The 19,764-nt window shown below is 48.6% G+C and overlaps 2 protein-coding genes across 4 annotated transcripts in view; one reads left to right on the forward strand and one right to left on the reverse strand.

Moving 5' to 3' along the window:
• Positions 1-19,764, reverse strand: part of LOC126577598 (high affinity cAMP-specific and IBMX-insensitive 3',5'-cyclic phosphodiesterase 8) — a 403,282-nt gene that overhangs the window by 234,305 nt on the left and 149,213 nt on the right. The window lies entirely within an intron of this gene.
• LOC126577593 (DNA N6-methyl adenine demethylase) overlaps positions 15,316-19,764 on the forward strand; it is a 127,221-nt gene continuing 122,772 nt past the window's right edge. The window contains exons 1-2 of the mRNA XM_050239342.1: positions 15,316-15,570; positions 15,664-15,804. Coding sequence (XP_050095299.1) covers positions 15,379-15,570; positions 15,664-15,804 — 333 coding nt within the window. The 5' untranslated portion in view covers positions 15,316-15,378. The remainder of the gene's footprint in view (positions 15,571-15,663; positions 15,805-19,764) is intronic.

Genomic DNA, 19,764 nt, shown 5'->3' on the forward strand with positions numbered 1-19,764 from the left:
GCTCGCTCGCTCGCTTGCGGTTGATGATAACGCTCAGCAATGTTTGACGTTTCGCCTGTTTGGTCTGGTTTATATGAAGGAAGTGATAAATTCATAAATTGAGCCCGTGGCCACATTGAGCAACACTCGGCAGCAACCGCGAGCACACGCGAATGAACGTTCAGATGTGCAACCGAGGAACCGAGAGAGCAGTTCCCGGTGCAGCTTATTCCATCATTGATTGCGCTTCCTGTGAGGATAACAACAGCATCCACATCCTTTCTGTATTCGTGCCCTCTGGAGAGTATCATCGGCTCAGCTTTCAACGGACTGCAACCTAATCCATCATGTCCCTGTCCTCTGCAACACACCTGGACCCTCTTCTGTGATGCCTTTTAGAGAAGGAAAACGAAAAGCAGAATGCAACGGAGACAGGAAGAGGCTATTGCTCCTAAGGACGCACACACAGAACCTCCTCACCTGGTCTCTTCTATCTTTGCTTTCGTTTGTCTCTTTGACGCCGCCACTTTGAATTTGATCGTCGATCCGATCCTGATCCGATCCCAGGGATGTGACAGGATGTGGTAGACAGCAACGTATCTGTGTGAGAATGGCAAATGGCAAGCAGTCACAGGCTTCCCATGGGCTTCTTTCTTTATCTCAGATTATGCTCGAGCTCGTGATGATCCCTTCCCCCAAAATGGCTGCCTTTGTCCAGACTGTATTGCATAAGAAATTAATTGTCCGCCGCAAGGCGCAATTAAGATGATAACTCTTGACAACTCGACTCGCGCTCTCTCTGTCTCTCTGCGCCTCTTCATTGTTGCTTGCATGCTTAACAAGCCAACGCCACTTGCGAAGTTCATTGCCCCCCATTTGGTTACCACAACCGAAAAGCGAGCCCCGAAAGCCCCTCAAGGACACTCTTCCTCTGCGCATTCCACCGTTTCACGAAAAAACAAAAACCGAAAAAGCATCCTCTTGCTTAATACCTCCTTCCTGAACGGGGCAGCCACTACTGCAGTGCAGCGCAGGACGAAAGTGACAGTGACACACACAGTGTGCCATGCCATGGAGAGGCTTTTCACTTTTCGCTCTGTGTGTTGCGCTGGAACACGCAAAACATCACGAATTCCCCCTTTTTCGGTTTCTTTGTGGGGTTGATACCGAGGAGAGAGCGAGTGGCAGTTGAGGGTGGCCAAGGTTTTTGGCGGGATCTTAACACTGGGGAGGAGGAGGAGCGTTCTTATCGTAAGTGCACTTTTTCGTCCTTGTCCTGTGTGGCGTATGTGGTGGTATGCATTTTGTTTTGTGCCGAGGTCCTAGGTTGGTTCGTTGTTCTTCTCCCCCCTATCAGATGGTACAGTGCGTTGCCCTGCACTTGGTTTGTGGAGTCTTTTTTTTTTGGGTGGAGAAAAACATGCCTATAGAACCGTCAGGAAAAGAACTCGGTGATCCATCGTTTGATAAGCTGCGCTAAGAGTAGCATAAGCAGCGCTCTATTCAAGCATTTGAAGCGAACGTTGCATAATGAGAGGTCGGTTGGCGAAGGAGTCAAAATATGTAGTGGAAAATCCTTTCTCTCCTCCCTCCAGTAAGAGCCTTGGCTTTTTTTGTCCGGGCAACGTCACTCACTGATAAGGAAACGTTGATGATCCCGCCATCCGGTTTTAGTTACATGCAGCGCGGGATGTGCGCCGTGGTTCATTAATAATTTGCTTTCAATCATCGATCGAGGTGAAAGAAGTGAAAGAACGGAGATCCAGGATAAGATCTTCAAGACGGACCTTCAGTAGAGTGTGTGCGTCCATCGTTACACTTTTTTGGAGTTTTTTTGTTTCGGGAACACAAGCACCGTGGTCTGCTGGAGCATAAATCAAATATCAGCGATAAAGTTTGAAATTGGACGGAATTGGTCCGTCTCAAACAAGAACTAGACCATCGCTGGCAGTTTCTAACGTGGTCTAAATTCGTCCCCAAACAGCGATTATGAAGACGCACATGTGAGGGAGAAGGACGCTGTCATCCCAAACTGTTGAAGCGATGGTTTGGGAGGGGGGAAAAACTTGAGATACCTAAACGCAAGAACGTCCAGCTTCTGTCTGCAGTGCACCTCTTCCTCCAGGTTCGTAGATACTTTGTAACGCATAACGCCATACAACAGACCACCGCAGAAGACGACTTTAGCACAAATCCACTAGTGCGACTGCGACCAAAGGCAATGAGGCGAGTCCAGGGCGAGTTTGCGCGAAAGGATCGCGCGTCGTCGAATCGAACGGCAACTTTTGAAATAAATTTTAAACTTCGTTCACTCCCATAAACACCCTTCTCAGCCCTTCGGACACTCGCGGTACTCGGCTCGGTGAAAGACTTTGTCCGGCGACTTTTCCTGCCACCCCACCTCTGCTTTTGCCATTGTTTCCTTCTACGCTTTTGCCGCTTTGGGCAGACCCGGAGACTGGACAGTAAAAAGTGGGAAAAACGGAAGTTCAAGATGTTGTGGTTCTTTCCGGTGTTCGTTTTTTTTTGTCTTTGGTTCGCTCTTTCTCTCTCGCTCGCATCACACCAACTGACCAACGGACCAGGAACCAAGAAAGAATGTTTTAAAAAATCGGCTACAAAGCTCTACGATCGATCTTAAGCGACCAGCACCGGGTTTTTTTCTAGCGTGCCTTGGAACTGTGGTTAAGGAATGTACACTCGGATGCTGTTTGCTGAATGAAAAAAAAAAAATAGGAAAAAAATTCTTAGCTCTCTCTCCGTTTTAAGTAGATTCTGATCTTGTACCAAATTCATTTCATTGAAAAAGTCGGTTCCAGTGAGAACAAAACGGCGACTCAAACACAAAAGATTCGCTCGCGAGAAAAACAAAAAATCGGGAAAAGCGGCAACCGGCAATGAAAGTAATAAAATAGAATGAGTAAGTGAAGCTGCAGCGAAGGAGCTGTGCAAAAAAGTATAAAATATCTGTTTCTTTTTAAAAACAGAATTCAAAAGAATAGACACTACCAGCTGCAGAGCTTTTCTTGATAAAAAAAATCGCTGCACTCTACTCTTTCTAGCCACGAAGAAAGAGTGATTTGTTGTGCAAACAATGAGTAACCGTAAAATTACAAGCAACTTGTAATGCTTCAATTGAATCTCATGGCTCGCCGGAACCATAAATGATCAAGAACGTTGTTGATGGACCACGGTAACGGTTTATGTGACCGCGTGGTACTCTCATAAAAGCATAAGACACTTTCCGCGGTTCCCGTATTCGTTTGAAGTTGCTGTTGGGTGGTGTGACTCAACAAAATGGCCTCAACCGAGCGTAAGTAATCAAACACATATACTCATGAACGCCATGGTACGATTGTGTGTCACCGAAAAATGGGAACCCATTCGTGGTTTCCAAACCTCCTAAACCTCGATTGCATCCCATCTCTTATCGAAAAGGCGAAACGATTTTTGGCACCTGATAAGAAGGAAGGAGCGTGATCCAACCGAAACGGAACCAAAAACCGTGCAACAACAGCAAGAACCGGTGAGGAATGATTCACGAAGACCACGGCGGAACGGGGCGGCGTGTTGCTCCGGTGTTGCATGTCATACCGGTGGACGAATTAAGCCTTCTGCAAACCAAGCGCGTAACGCTGCGTACGTAAACGAGCGTACGTTGCGGAGCGTAGGCGCCTACATACCGGTCACGTTGCGGAGCGGAACGTACTAGTGTATTTTGCTTGCGTATATATGATACGATCTAAATCCAGTTTTTCCTTTTTGATGTTAAAAATCAATTAAGTTCACGTGATTGAGGTTCCTTTTTGTTAAAAAGTTTCAAATATTATCCATTTATTTTTGTATAAATGATCGTGTACGCTTGCTGACAAAAATTCACCAAAAGATATTTTTTATATTTGCTTGACGTTTGAAGTCGTACGTATACACCAATTAATATCATGTCCTTGGCGATTCAGTTATGCCGATCGTGGTTATCAGAGAAGGACGACCGGAAATCTGTGTATATTGTTATTAAATATTATATTTTATTTTATTTATTATTATATTATTTTATAATTATGTTTATATTGTTAACATGCAGCATGATTTTGCTTCCATCTAACGGTACATTCAAACCCAAACCACGGATTTCGCCTTTCGCGCCGCGTTTGACATTGCTTTTCGCTGCGTTTCGCCGCGTTTCGCCCAAAAAATGTAAAATTCTACATTGCTCCGCAGCGCAACGCTCCGTTACGAACGCTCGTTTACGTGCTTGGTATGCAGGGCCCAGTGCAATCCCATACATTCCACCACCGTTTGACAGCTACGCTCCGCAACGTACGCAGCGTTACGCGCCTGGTTTGCAGAAGCCTTTACACGTTGTAGAGCGCGCGTGAGATTGATGATTTGACGTTCTGGTGTTCGGTGTATGTGGAACATGGGATGGAGTCCACCGACAAAGCCGCACCTCTTGGAGTTGTAAAGCAACCAAAACAAACACACGCCAGAGCGCGTGGATTGCGAACGTGACCGACCGAGGAGAGAGAGAGAGAGCGCGCGGACGCAAAGCGATAAATGCTTATCTCAATGACCGCGATGAATATATGCTGATATGCGCCGCTCTGGAGCGCGTCCAGAATTGCGTCCAGGGTCGAAATGCGGTCGAGCGATTCGAGGTGTCGATGCTCGAATGACAAATATACTTCAGAGAACCCTGGCCATTCTGTCGTAATACCTGTCTGGATGGCGCAAATCCAGTAGTTCAACAATGCACATAATGGCGTCCTTTATGCGCGCAAACAAAATGAAAGTTTCTCCTGGCTCCTGGCGCGTTGTTACACTCTGGACCAGAGCTGGACCAACACACGTAGACCAACTACTAGAACTCGCCAGACACTTGCACAATTACGCCGTTAGGGAACCGCATTCGTCTGCCATCCCTTTGGCTTCTTGTTTTGGGATTTTCCTGCGACGTCAGCAACGCTAAAACTCCCTTCTCCCATCATCTGACGGGTAGTGAAGTGGTGGAGTGGTGATGGAAATTCGATTGAATTGCGTTTTCCGACCATTACTCTCTCTCTCTCTCTCTCTCCCCCGATAGACACTGGTTGATAATACATTCGTGGTGGTGGTCCGACCGACAACGACAACGACGACGACGACGACACGTGCTGCGTCGTCTTCCATTTCAATGACTCCATGCCAGCCGGCTACTAACGGCCCCACCGGCCACTACTACGACGTGCGGAGTTGGCGCGCAAAATGGAAAAAGCGCTGGAAAGCGCTGTGTCAGAGGGTAGCTTGTGTGCTGGCGTCGTCCGCGTCGTCGTCCGTTGTCGGGGAAAACGCGAATCCCCCCAAAAAGACCAGCACGACGTTCCTGTACGTACCTCCGCCGGATTCGGAGCTCCGAAGTCGCACGGTCGCATCTTCGTTGCTTGGTCGGTCGGTCGGTCGGTTGGTCGGCGACCGGCGTGTGCGTGTTTTGTGAAAGTTCAAGTTCAAGCCAGTGATTTGGATGGTGAGGAAATGGAGCACCCCGCCCCGGGAGGGAGAGATGGGAGTTACTTTCACTCTTCGGTGGCCGGGAATTTTCCCTTCGGCTTTACGCACGCAAACAATGGCGGGAAATTCGTGAGTTTTGAACGGCGACATAGTGAGCCGGGAGTTCAGTCGGATCGCAACATAGTATGTTATGCTTTAGGGGAGTGTTTACAACCTGTGGACTAGCTGAGCATGGTTTGCTTGGTTTTTTTCCCTCAAAATTGTCATATCGCTGGTGACTAATGCAAGTTGTTCTTGTGTTTGATCCTCTTCCCAGAGCTACGTATGGAATACTTCATCTTCAGTTTACTAATTATCTACTATTACTGAACGATCACTAGAACCTAAGCTTCCTTCAACGAAAGGTCATCAATCGAAGTCGAAATGTCTATTGAGACTCAACTGTGTCCACCTCAAAATCTAACATACAGATTAATTTTAACAGAGCTGGATACTCATCGCTCATCGTATAGTACCTCTTATAATCACAATTTAAATATTCAAATTCCGTTACCAAAACGAAATGTCAAATGATCTGCCTGGCTGGAACGATTCGGAACCCAGCCACCATCATCGGTTGCAACCAGCGCCAGTCCCTGTTCCTCGCCGCTTGATATGAAATATTCATGTCGCTCGGCCGCGGCCAGCGCGCCTTTGCATAAAACAAGCCAAACAAACAAAACAGACCCCACCAGTAGTAGTGACCAGACCCCCTTATGCTCTCGGCTATTTGGATATGCAATTCTGGCCGACCGATGACGACCTAATGATGCCTCGTTTATGAAATATCCTGTCCCAGGACCCTTGTCACGAGTACCAGGCGCGGGTGCGCACTCTGGAGCCCCCCATTCCCGGCTGTTTGGCCAACATACCAACGGCCATAAAGTGGAGATTAATTAATGACCATTTTCGCAGTCAATTATACAATCTTCACCCACTTTTCCTTTCGGTGGGTGCCCGTTGTTGCCACGGTTTGAGTCGACGAAATCAATTCGAGGTCCGGTCCCGTCGCTATCCAAGGGTTCTGGTTTACTGGAGACGCTTTGCTCCAGCAATACGTCCCTGCCCGGGGTTTTTTGGTCGGATTTTTATCGTTTGTTTATGGAAAGTCCACATCCCTCCTGTGTTCCTCCAGGGACTCATGGTTTTATCGTCTCCTGATCGATGTCATAATGGCGAAAGATGGACGTCCTGCGATTGCCCTATCGGAGAGGGCCCGGGCACGCCATTCGCGCCCTGCCACGTTCCCTGTTGGTGTGGCGCTTCTGTTTACTATTGTTTTTATCGATGCCGAGTCCCCGGGATTTGTGGTGAAAACGTACACGAAGCCAGGCACACGTGCACATGTTCCGTGGCCTGGTGTGGCCGTCGGTTTTGGGTCGTGTTGTGTGTCCTTGTTTTCATGATAACGGCACGTAAATTATATGCTCACGTTATTGATATGAGCGCCATAAACATGCCGGTCGTTCATTCGGGTTCGTTCGGAGTGTTGAAACCAGACCTGACCCCAGAGGGAGGTGCTGTTCCAGAGCACCGCAAGCAGAGTATGCCACGCCGGAAGTCCAGCTCTTGGCGTCTCTCTTCCTCTCGTTCTCTTTCCAACAAAATAGAAACCCCCGAGCGGAGGAAAAAACGGGAAATTATTACAACCGTTAGGTCGTCTGGCTATCGGGCGTGCGCTGGCCACTAGTGCGTACGTATCCTGGCCTCGATAAAGCATAGAAAACCCTGGAAGGCAACGCTGACCATTCCCATTCCCGGTACGATGGCGGATCTCGGGATAACCTCCGGACTGGGGTGGACTGCGTGGAAGGGGACGAATAAAATATCAATTAATCTAAATGGTTGTTTCGACGGAATTTATTCCCGGTTTCGCGAGCTTGAACTCGGTTGGTTGGTTGTTGGTGGCAAGTGGGTGGCAGGACATGCTCCTTCCTCCTAGTAGGCCATACATCATGTTATTTTGATTTCCGAACGCACGAAACGGATTCATGTTCACAGTCTCTCCATCAAAAGCGCCTGACGTGTGGCGTGACGAAGGCAACGGCGGATTTGCTCCATTTTCCCGATTAAAATGATTTAATTTTGAACTTTTGCTTCAAGTGGAATCGCCGAATAAAAGTGGGGCATGAGATGGCGCCTCTCCAGAAGTAGCCCTTTCTTTCGTCCATGGCATGCTGTTCCCGTTTTTCCTCGCAACGAGTCACTATAAATTTTATGACACTCCCGGAGGGCTAATGGCGGGGCCCCTTTCGAGCTCCATTCCATTTCGAATGTGTCGTTGGTTGGATTGTTAATTAGCAGGAATATAGGTCGACCAGAGGTCTCATTTCGAGCGCTGTCGGTGTTGCAAAGAAAGCGAACAAAGCGGACGAAATCATCGGTTACTTGTGCGCCATCGAAACGAGGCGGTACGTCCTTGAGTTATGATGAGGCGGCGCCCATCGTTCCAGAGCCAGAACATCTGCCAGTTCTTTGCGCGTTCGCCCTTACCACAACGCTGGTGGCGCCTTAATCGACCATAAATCGATGATCAGCGTTAACGGACATTGTTGTTCGTGGCTCGTGGCGTCGTCTCTTGTGGTGACCATGGAGTGCCCCGCATATCGCATCGGATCGGAAAGTGAAATCGTTTACGTGATGTCATAATTATCGGACGTCTGTTCGGTTTGTTGTTTTGCTTCGACAGCAGCAGCGGCAGCGGCTGGTTTGTCTTGCCAGCCTTGGTCTCAACATCAGCTGCTGCTTTTGCGCCAACATTCGATGCTCCTCCCGGTATGATGTGCTTGAAGCACTCGTGCAGCGCGGTAAAACATTAAAGCGATTTATTGGCGTAATGCTTGATCGCATTTTACAGCGAGGTGATAAGCTATGGGGTGTGTGTGACGTGTGACATCGTAAATTAAACATTTATCCTACCTCCAATTCCACTGCTGCTTGCAATTCGTTGAAACTCTCATTTACGCCTTGTTTAATTTGCAGCAAGTTTATAGCGACAAACACTGTTACTTTTGGCACTATTTGTAACAGTTTGTTTCAATTTAGTCCGTTCTCTTGTGTATAAAACACGAAAGGAACGAAAAGGATGTCTTTATGACTACAAGTCTGTTACAGAACTAAAGAAAAGAAAATATCCTATCTTCTTCCGATCGAGAAACCGAATACTTTTACTTCATAGAATAGGAAAAGCAGATTACAAATCAGCTACGAACTGTGTCCGTCACTTTGTATCCCGATTCCTGCCTATCCAGCACACCCAAGAAAGTAAAAATCAAAACTTTAGTACCACTAGCTCCTAGGTTTACTAGCTTCGCTCTCGCGCACACGTGAAGTGTTCCAGCTCCTTGAAAGAGCCCGCGCTGGATTTGGTGCTCAGAAAAACGTCAGCACAACCGTTTCCAGAAAAAAAACCCGGGTGGGTGGCCCAGTCCACGGTCGAAAGTTTTATAATTTATTTCAAAACTTTTCATGAGCTTTTTATTTTTGGCATCGGTTTTTTTGCTGCTGCTGCTGCTGTTGTTGTTGTTGGTGCGAAGTCGTCGCTTTTGCCCGTTCCGTTTTCTTGTTGTTGTGCGTCAGTGCCAGTTCTGGTGGCCACGTGGAAAGGAGGGGGACGATGCTCCATCCCGTGCATGAATGGTGTCGGCATGCAGCAACACTCTAGCTGTCAGTAGACAACTTCAAGTTACTGCCAAGGATTACCACGCGGTTCCCGGCGAGCCCCGCGGAAGTAGATGGCAAACCAATAAAAAGAGAATCGAAACAACGCATAAAGTATTAAGTAACAGTTTGCCGGGGAGTTTGCGAGTTTGCTTCCTCGACGTCTTTCTTCGTTTCTTTGTTGCTGGATTTTTTTTAAATTTTATTTCGTCGCTGATCTGTTTTCGCGTTTTAAGACGCATTTGCAGAGTGTGTCTAGTAGTTTAACGAGTAAAATGGAATGACAAAATATGAAATAGTTTAAATTTAGGCTATTTTACCGAAAACGAGTCCGCAGGGAACACGGGCCGATGCAATCCACCATCAACCAACCACAGCCAGTGCTTCCTCGACAGAACGAAGGAAATTGAAAATTTGCATTTCGAATCGACGGCTGGCGAAGTAACCGCTGACAGCGTGACGACGAGTCGCGGCCTGTTTACCAAGTCCCATGCCTAGACGTCTTTGATTTTCACTTCCGTTCCCGACCCGTTCCGTTTCCGATCGCCACCCAACGCGCCAATCGGTTTGCGGTTTTGCGTTCTCGAGCGCCAGAAAGTGATTTTTGAATTCGCCTCCGAGACGCTCTCTTGGAAGATAAAACCTATTTTCATCTTATCACTTTTGGAGGAAGTGTCTTCCAGCGCCACTTTCAGGTGCGTGACGCCGGTACGCAAGACGATTGGCTTTTGGCGCGACTGTCGCGAATGCAAAAAAACCAGAAGGAAGACGCCAGCACTCTCTCTCTCCGATTCCTACGTGTGGTTGAGGCCAAAGGTTCTCTTTCTTGCCATCCTAAATTTTACCCAATTTCGAGGTCAGGATCTGCTCTCCAAAGTGCCGCGTTTCCACGGATGGTGCGCTTTCATTTTCGCGTGTCATTTCGTCCCCTTCCGTGGTGTACGTCTCCATTTTCCAGCGCCTTTTTGGCCGCCTGTCTTCCTTTTTTCTTCCTTTTTTTAATATTCACGGATGAATTCACCTGAATTTGATGATGTATTGACGCAACTCCGGCTCTTCTCCGGCGGCGAAACTGGCTACAGAGGACGAAGAAGGCGAAGAACTCGCCGTGAAGGCTTTCTTTCCGTCTGACATGTTTCGTTTCGATTGCTCTGGCGAAACTCGCGGCCGGCCTACACCACCAGTCTCCCTCCCGGGATGGCAATATTTGCCATTCATGACCGGGATTACAAAATCGGGAAGTGTATAGAGAGAGCGCTCGTCGTCGGCGTCGCACCAAAGCAAATACAGAGCGACGACGACGACGACGACGACAACGATGGCGATGAGTTTCTTGGCCAAGTGGCGGTCGTGGAGCATTGCCGTGTTTGTCTTGACAAGACACGGGACCCGGCCGGCCCTAGTTGAGGTCGACCGCAATCCGCGGAAAGCGGAATCCAGGTGTCAGCAAAATGATCCGGTGAAAAACCGTTTGTGAACCGTTGCGTTTGCTGAGATGAATTTCTAATCGGTACATTTTCGGAATATGGGAATAGGAGCCTAAACCGGGGTCCGAGGTTTACTTGTACAAATTGGAATGCTTTTTAAAAATGTCTTCAACACAAGTTTCCTAATCGTTTACTTAAAAGTAAGGAAAAGGCACAGAGGAAGTTAGGAAAACGATTGCCGGTGACAAAAATGGAAGTTCGGGGTAGCTTCCACCGAAACTTGCTGGCATTGCAGCAGGAGCAGCCGCAGCATCAGCAGCGACTAGCAGTGGAGTGGCTGAAATAAATTGTAAATTGAAAATGGAGCTCATGCGAAATATTATTTTTGAAATTCAATTTTTTCCCCTGGCAGGAGGAGGACGACGACGGTATCCTGCTGCTACTACTGCACGAGGACATATTTCGCGTAAAGTGATTTTGGTAAAGTTTCTGCTCTGGATAAAGAGACTCTTCTGCTTTCCTCTAGAATATGGCTTCCGTTTTTTTTTCTGTCGCGAAATGCATTTCAGCGATGGTGTTGTAGAGGACATTAATCATACTGTTTGAATAACAATTATCCCGGCACAACAGTTATTCAGTTCCGCACGTTTGCTAAAGTAGATGAGCATTTTTGATTTGCTATTGGCAACTTAAGGGCCTTTTCTTCCTACTCGAGCTACCGACTGGTCGTGAAATCGAAATTTTTAATTAAAAAACGAAACAATAAATCATTGGCAGCGGGAAGCGCGTTCGCTCGCGCCACGCATTAGCTAAACACTACACTGATTTCGACCGGGAGGGGTGCAGCCAACACACTGGGCCACACCGGGGGGAAACTAATCATCTAAGTCTTAGTTGGTGCCACCTTGGTCGGTTCGGCATCATCCCGGAAAAATCGTGCTGCGTAGCTGCGGAAATTGCGTTCTGTCTTTTCACTTTTTTCGTTTCCTTCTCTCTCTCTCTGTGTCGATTTCTCTCTCATTCCCTCGTGCTGATGGTCCTGGGACCAGACAATAATTCGCAAAAAGTAATTCGCATAAAATTATCCTTCCCCGGGTGCTGGGGCGCTCGGCAAGCCATCGTCATCGTCCTTTCCTCGATCGGTGCTCGGAGCATATGTATGGCCGGTTGGTGCGGTTCGATGATGTGTGCGTGCGTGTTACATTTGGCATCACAACGGACGAACGTAGACGGAGCTGGGGATGACGATTCGGTGACCGGTCTGTTGTTGGGGGAGAGCGAACGAGGATGTCGAGCATGTGTCCCGTAAATTTTCATTCCCCGCCCTCCCCTGTGTTGTGGCCATTGTGGATCCACTCTGCGCGAGTCCATGCGCCGTCTCCGCGTAACTGTAACGTACGGCGCTAGTTCGAGTACTCATTCTTCTGAATGAATTAAAATTAAAATATTCAAAAGATTTCCCATCGTCTGCGTACGTATTGGAGCACATGTGGCCAGGTGAGAAGACCTGGGCCATGACTGGGAATTGCTTTTAATGCAGAGTAATGAGGCAGTGAGAGGTACTCTGGAAGGTGCGAAACTATATTTCAATTATGGCACCACTAATAACATACAAATCATAAAGTCTCCTGCAGGCTGGCGTTGATGTAAACGAGGCGAACAAAGGCCGCGGACCGACGAAGAAAAGAGAATGAATACTTATTCCTCATTTTCACTGCAAACCGTAGCCTGTACTAATTGCTCTACATTGTTTCTCTCTGTCTCTCCTTTTACCAACAGATGCAGAGGACGTCCTGTTTGGGCACGTGAAACCAAAGCCAAGCTACAACAGCCTAGCACAGAAGCTACAACAGACGAAGCGCAAGTGAACGCGAAGGAGGGAGCAGCAGCAGCAGCAAACACCGGCGGCCGCTAAGGAGCGAAACCTTATCTATTCAATGAAACTGAAACGGTTTCGAAGCAACCAAGCAAATCTACTCTTAAAATCGCGTTCTTATTTCCTTCGCTAATTAATTCGCCTACCAAATAATACCGCTTATTTATGTATTTATAAAACCTACGTCGCTAACTTATTTATTTATTTAAATTATTCCAATCGTTTGATGCAAAATTTCTAAACCGAAAAGTTTAAGTTAGCTGCTAACGTCTAAAATCTAAACGATAATCCGCTCTAATCATAAACACCCACATTAATACGCCAAAAAAAACCGCGAAACACGATCCCGGGGCAAAGCATTATCGTTTACCGTTTTTCGTCATCATCACCATCATCGAGTCAGTTAATAGATAGCAGTTTCGCGAAGTAATTTATTTGTTTTGAGTGTAAGTTACGGTAACCGCCGCGTAAAGTGTCCTATCGGTTCGGCAAATCCCAACAACCGCAACAAGTATACAACAAAACGTGGAAGCAGAAGGGAAAGCGACTGGCAAAGTACAAATTTAAAATACAAAACAAAAGAGAAATATTAAACAAAGCTAGCCCCATATGTTTACACCAAAAACCTAAAACGAAAAGAAGATAAAACCCAGTGAAACGCAAACAAACACATCCGCCACCTCCAAGAACGCAATTCGACAATAAGTGAGAAAAAAGTGACCCAAACGATTGGCGAAATTTACAGACATCCAACCCGCCAACAAGTGCGCGTATCGTCCCGTTCAGTATTAGCGTCGGCAGGAGCAAAAAGTGAAATTGCAAAGCCGCACAAATAACAACACCACCACAAATTAACAAAACAAAGTACAAAGCAAATTACAGAGAGAGAAAAGAGAGAAGCGAGGAGAGATCCATATTTTATAAAGCAAAACAAAAGTACCAAATAATCTTTACAAAGAAGCAACACAACCACAAAAATCACAAAATACGTACCCACAAAGTGAGATAAGCCAACCTGACATAACCGTGTGTTCATACAGTCGTGCGCCGATCGCAGTAAACCAAAAAACAAAAAATTAGTGAAATTAGTGAATCGAAGGCGAAACGTAGTGACCTGTGAGCCGCCGATTCCGCCGAGTAGTGCGCCACTCTTTGAAGCAATCAGTTGAGCGACGATTGAGAGTGCGGGATCAACCATATTTTGAAACGTGCAAAAGGGTTTTCTCTAGTATTTGTTAAACGCTAGACGAAAAGCAAGTCAAATTTTACAACCAAAAAGTAACTCCTAGTGGTAAGACAGCGCGTATCTAGGGGGGATCTCTCGTACATCGGATGACCCTATTCTTTTTGGGCATCCTCGGTTCTGCGTGTCGCGTCGCGTTTCCGTGTGAAGGTGAAGGGAGCGAGAAAGGACTCGCCTGCGTCTGCGGAGGACACAGAATTGTGAAGGATTTCTAGTCGTGTCGATCGCGAGTGTTCGTTGTGAACGGTTCAAAGTAGTTTGTAAGTGTTTAGTGCATTCTCGGGCGCGCGCGTGTGAGTTTAATTGTATGCGTGTGCTTGTATGTGTGCTTTTGACAATCAGTGAGAAGAAGGGTGCAGTGAGGCGAAGGTGCACCCATCATGTTGCTAGGACACGAAGCAGAAGCATGACGATCGATGATGAGTAGAGCGAGCGCCACGGACGATACCAACGATCAGAGCAGCTTACCGTCGTTCACGTCGTTCTCCGCGTCCGAGCTGGAGCCCTCATGGGACTACTACGAGCCACGGCCGGAGCGCTCGAACAGCACAGGCAACAGTAACAGCAACAACAACAACAACAACAACAACAACAGCGGCAGCAACAGTAACAGCAACAGCAACGGTACGAGTACGACCGGTGCAGATGTAATATCCGGGCAGACAACCGTCAACGGTAGCTACACGCGTCCTTGGGAGATGGACTCCAAGGATAATCGTATGGGGCCCCCCAGTAATGGGCCCCCCGGAACACCGGGGACACCGATCGGTGCGACCACACCCGGACCACCACCAACTCCCGGTGGTACAGGCTTCGAACCGTATCCGAAGCTACCCTCGTTCCAGAGTCAGTTTCATAGTTTCACCGATCCGCAGCTCGTCACGGCGGAACCAACGTTACCCCAGGTGACGGCCGTACCGGTGCCAATCTCACCGAGTTCCGCCTCTCCCGGTACCGGTGGATCGTTGACGCAGTTAACGCAGCTAACACCGACCCCACTACCACCGCTACAGAGTGGTTTCCACTCGCTTTCGGCAGCGGTCAATACACGTCCGTATCCGCTGGTGCCGGCACCGCTCCATCAGCACCAGTACATCGACGAGCGGCACATCCAGCTGTACCAACCGATCTCGACCTTCCAACCGCAGACACTGCCCACGCTGACGGTGATCAAGAATGAGGCGGGTGGTGATTACGAGATGGCTACACTAAAGAATGGATCGTTGCATCACAGTAACTTCCAGAATCCACTGCTAGATCAGGGCCTGTTCCCGCAGAATGGCACCACAACAACCGTGCACCATCTGCACCAGCATCATCAGTCGGTTCAGCTGCAGACACATCCGCATCTGCAGCATCCAGGGCACGTCCAGCAGACCACACTGGTTCCGACGGCACTCGGACATGCTCAGCAGCCGCAGCAGCAGCAGCAGCAGCAGCAGCATTTGCAGCAACAACACCAACAACTGCATCTGCATCATCAGCAGCAGCACAATCTGATCACACCGTCCGATCATCTCAACAATAACAACAACAACACCACCACTCACAACGGCAAATCACCGGCTGGTGGCGCCGGTGGTGGTGGTGGTGGTGGTGGTGCCGGTGGTGCGACACCGGCCAGTCAGATCACGCGGATCGACAACCGCAAGAAGGAACGGCGGAAAATGCGGGCTCCATCGCTGGAATCGAGCGCCGAATCGGAGGGCAGTAGCGCGATGGCGATGGACATTGGGGAGAGTGGTAATCCGGGCCAGGTGGCGGCCATCTCGAGTACCGCCAACTTCAAGAGCCCGATGCACACGATGAGCATGGACACGGACGATGGCAGTATTGGTGGTGGTGTTGGAGAGAAATCGGTAAGGCGATCGTGAACTTCATGCTTAGGATTGATGATTGGAAATTCTGTTGCTAACCATTCGAATGCATCTTGTTTTCTCTCCCCGTTGTAGACAAAGAAGAAACGCAAACGGTGTGGCGAGTGTATCGGGTGTTCGCGGAAGGATAACTGTGGCGATTGTGCGCCGTGTCGCAACGACAAGAGCCACCAGATCTGCAAAACTCGGCGCTGCGAGAAGTTGACCGAGAAGAAGGTAAGCTTTAGTTTTTTTTTATCTCGATGGCTAGAGACGAGAGTGATGTTTCTCTAGTTTCCTTTTGGTTTTTTTATTAATCGGAGAGAAGTGATTGGATCCAGGTGTGTGCCTTAGTGGCCACCAGCAAAGGGTGCAACGATAGGGGAGCCTTTGCCGGCACCAGCATAAAACGGCCACCTGGTGTAGCGCGACCGTTGACAGCAGAAGGCCTGCGTCTGTGTTTGCCTTGCTCTAGCACCGGTTCTCTATTCAACCGGAAAGCAAGTTGCACCAGCAGCAGCAGCACTTCCTGCGATCCTTTCGCGATCAGCACACACAGGAAAGGTGTTTCTGCTTCGGGGGTGTGTAAAGTGACCCCACGGCAGGAATGTTGGAGCCCCAAGCACCCCAAAGTACACAGCAACAGGAGCGCCAACCTGATAAGAAGCGATCAGAACGGGTCGGGGGATCGCGTTTTCTGGTTTCAAATCGAACTCCAATCAAACAACTCCTAGGGACAGCTGGTGGATGTTTGTGATATGATTATTGATATTTGCTCCCCTTTTCCGCCCCTTTCCCACGTAACGGGTGGTGTGTTTGTTGAGCATCTTGTGCGGGTGTACTCTTCCCACTGGAGCATATGATAAGAACAGTTCCGTGGAAGCCTTCAGCTGGTTAAGCGTCGGTTCTTGAACTCCCCACCGACTAACGTTCGGTAAACAGGAAGGTTGGGGCCCAGCAGGCAGCTTGCACCTTGTCCTACATTCACCGGCGAATGGAAAGTCCAGGAGTTTGCCAGCTTGCATCCACTCCAGGTTCCTGCGGTGGTTCATTATTTGAAATGTTGACACCATTTTGTTTGATCGAAATTCCATACTTTTTTTTTTGTTGGTCGACTGCTTCTTCCTCTTCCCAAAGTGAAGCAACCCCGACACACGCCATATGGAGCCGCTGCTGAATGGCTTCTCATCGCTCACACATCGCCCGGCGGATGTTCTCGGCTATAAAATCAATACCATTACACCGTTACGGCCGCCGTCTCTTTCGGTAACGGTTTACCGTATCCTACTCGGTGGTGGCCTCAGGAGACTCTACTTCCTGCTTGCGCATCCTGTGCCTCCAGCGCGCAGTAACAACAACGCCAGTTGGTGTCTGGTTGGTTGTTGGTGAGTGGGAAAACATAAAATCTTAATTGTCACGCTCCTTCTGGTCCTTTTTTTACCTACGGGGCTGACGCCAAGGGATGTTTGATCTTTTTTTTTTATTATTGCTCCAGGATCAGGATTTTCCCATGATCACACTAGGAAGTTGAAGTGACGCTCCGATTCGTGCATCGTTTGAAGTGTTTTCGGAAGCATTTTTATGTGAAAAGGACTTTTAGACGACGTTTGGCGATCCGTTATGAATATGTTGAAAGCGTCTTCATGTCCGACGATCAGCTGGTCAGCCGGAGAGACAAAATTGACCTCCATTCCGTTTGCGTTCCCTTCTCCCAGCCCATGACAACGTTTCATTATGATCGTTTGTATGACGAATCCTCTTCGTGGTTTCAGTCGTTTGTCAGTTACGCAAAACAAGGTGCTGCTGCAGGTGCTGTGTCCAATGTCCAGCCGGGTCTGATGCCTGCGCCATTGCAAACGAGGTCATCCACTGTATGTCCACAGCTGACAACTTTATTGCTCGAACCGCCATTCTGCATAACGAGAGCGCTTCTTCCTTCTTGTGCAGCTCGCCTTATGTGGGCTCAGTGAGTCAGTCAAGGCTCGGTACTCGGCATTTCCTGTCTCGTCTCGTCTCGTCCGGTGGTTCGGATTACCTTTTTTTTGCAAATGATCACCGAGGAGAAGAAGGACAAGGAACGGCGGGATACTGTTTCATAACGATCACCGGTCGATCCTGGCCGATAGTATCATATGACGCGCCGTTCGATCGCATCGGTTTTATATGCTTTTCATCACTTCCACCGTTCAATCCAAAGACTTTCTGTGTCCTGGTAGCCAAATTAATATCCAAAACTGTTGGCTGTTCGCAACCCTTCCCTTTTTTTTGGAGGTTGGCCTGTGATATAAAGGATCTCCGTTCTGCTTTGCAACTGGAGCCCCAAACGACGATGGTTTCTGGCCTGCCAACGCATTGCTGTCCTTCGTTTTGCGTTTCGCTTACCTGCTAATTTGCTTGCTGATTGACTGATTCCGATAAGAGGTCGAGAATGAAGGAATTACCCAACGCAAAAAGCAAGCAACCATACCTCTGCCTCCTCCTACTATTCCCTTGGCATGCTTGCCCTCTATGCGTCAGCAAAGCAACGGAAGTTCAGCTCGGAAGTGGTGTGGTTGTAGCTACAGCGCTGAAGGCTGGTCCGTACAAAAAGAAGGAAGGAAGGAAGGAATTGGATCAAAATAAATTAACATAATAACAGTTGCTCACCGCCTTCCTTCTCTCTGTTTCAACCGATTTCGCTCGTTGAACCATGCTCCCGGACACCATATGTCACCGAGCAAGCCAGCCAGTCAACCAGCCAACCAGTCAGGAGTAACTTGTAAGGAGGCTTCAACACATGCACACGAACAGGCACTCTGGTAGCATTTGGAGTGCAATTGGAACTGCATCTTGCTGTCGACTCACTCACTCGACAACCGCAGATCTGGAGCATCGGATGCGTCACCATCACCCGCTGTTGATCCCGCACCGTGATGATCATCATTATGCCGAACCATCTTTTTACTCAAACGCTTCTCCACGCCACGCGAGATGATTGGCGATGATTGTGTTGTGTGATCTGTGGATGCGTGTTGTTGATGGTGCTCTGGTCTGGTTATAAATAAAAGACAATTGCGACCAGACCATCCAAACACAGAGATAGACAGATAGAGAGCGAGAGAACCGCTTGTCGGTCCGTTGGAGCGCGTTGGCCAAGCAACGAGCACGAGCAATTTACGAATCAGGTCTGATTAAAGTGTTTGTCGTTTTTCGTTTTAAATCCAATTGCAACTCGCCGCGGAACTCTCGCGGGTCTCGGTGTGGAGTACACATGATTCCGTCCGCGCGGTTTGATTGCCGCTTGGTTCCAACAGGTTGTGGCTTCTGGTGACGAGAAGCGTCACGTAAACAACTCCCTGAAAAATATTCTGGAATGAACTCTTGGTAGCCCTTTAGATGGTTCTTATCATGGACCTCAGAAGCATCATAAGCGGATTGCATGAGAGTTGGATCGTCATTTGCGTCAGCTGGCTCTGCAACCGCAGTCATTGGACGTCGAATGTGGTTCAGAAGACCTGGATCTGGAATTTACAATCGAACATCGAAAGCATCTTCCGGCGCTGCATTGTCCATTCGTTGTCGTGCGTTGGCTGGCGGAAGAGGAAACACACATTTTTGGTTCCGGACGTTTGGTTTCTTTTCGCTTTCCGGCGTTCTGTGGCCACTCTATCTCTCGACCTCTCTCTCTGTCTCTTTCACTCCTAGGGCACTGAGGGGAGATCCTTTTGTACGATTTCTTTTATATCAAGACCCGGGGCCCGGCGCACGATTGGCGTCCTTGCAATTCCCATCCCAACGCGACTTCCACACGCTTTCCAAGCGACACATTTTTCACATATTCTCTCTTGCTCTCTCTCTCCGTTTCCAGGCCAGTTCCTGGCCATGTGTGTGCACGCCTCGTTCGTTCCATTCCATCCGTCCGTCCGTTTCCCAGGTTTTTCATCATTCTCTTTGTCCCGTCGGGTTCCCGGTTTTCCTCGTTCCCTCGTTCGTACTGGCAGCAGCAGCAGCAGTTGACCGTTTTTCCAAAACCCGCATCCTTCCTGCGCTTGCCTTCATCCCGTCTCCTCTCCTCGCCCTCGAACCGTGTTTCCCCCTTTTTTCTGGCTGGCTCTGCTGGCCCTGCCCTGGCCTGTCACGGCTGTCAGCTTTCGTTGCACATCTGTCGGGGTCTTTCGTTCGCTCGCTCGGTTTGGATCGCTCGATCGGATCGGAACG

This window comes from Anopheles aquasalis, chromosome 3 (assembly GCF_943734665.1).
Source record: "Anopheles aquasalis chromosome 3, idAnoAquaMG_Q_19, whole genome shotgun sequence".
NCBI lineage: Eukaryota > Metazoa > Arthropoda > Insecta > Diptera > Culicidae > Anopheles > Anopheles aquasalis.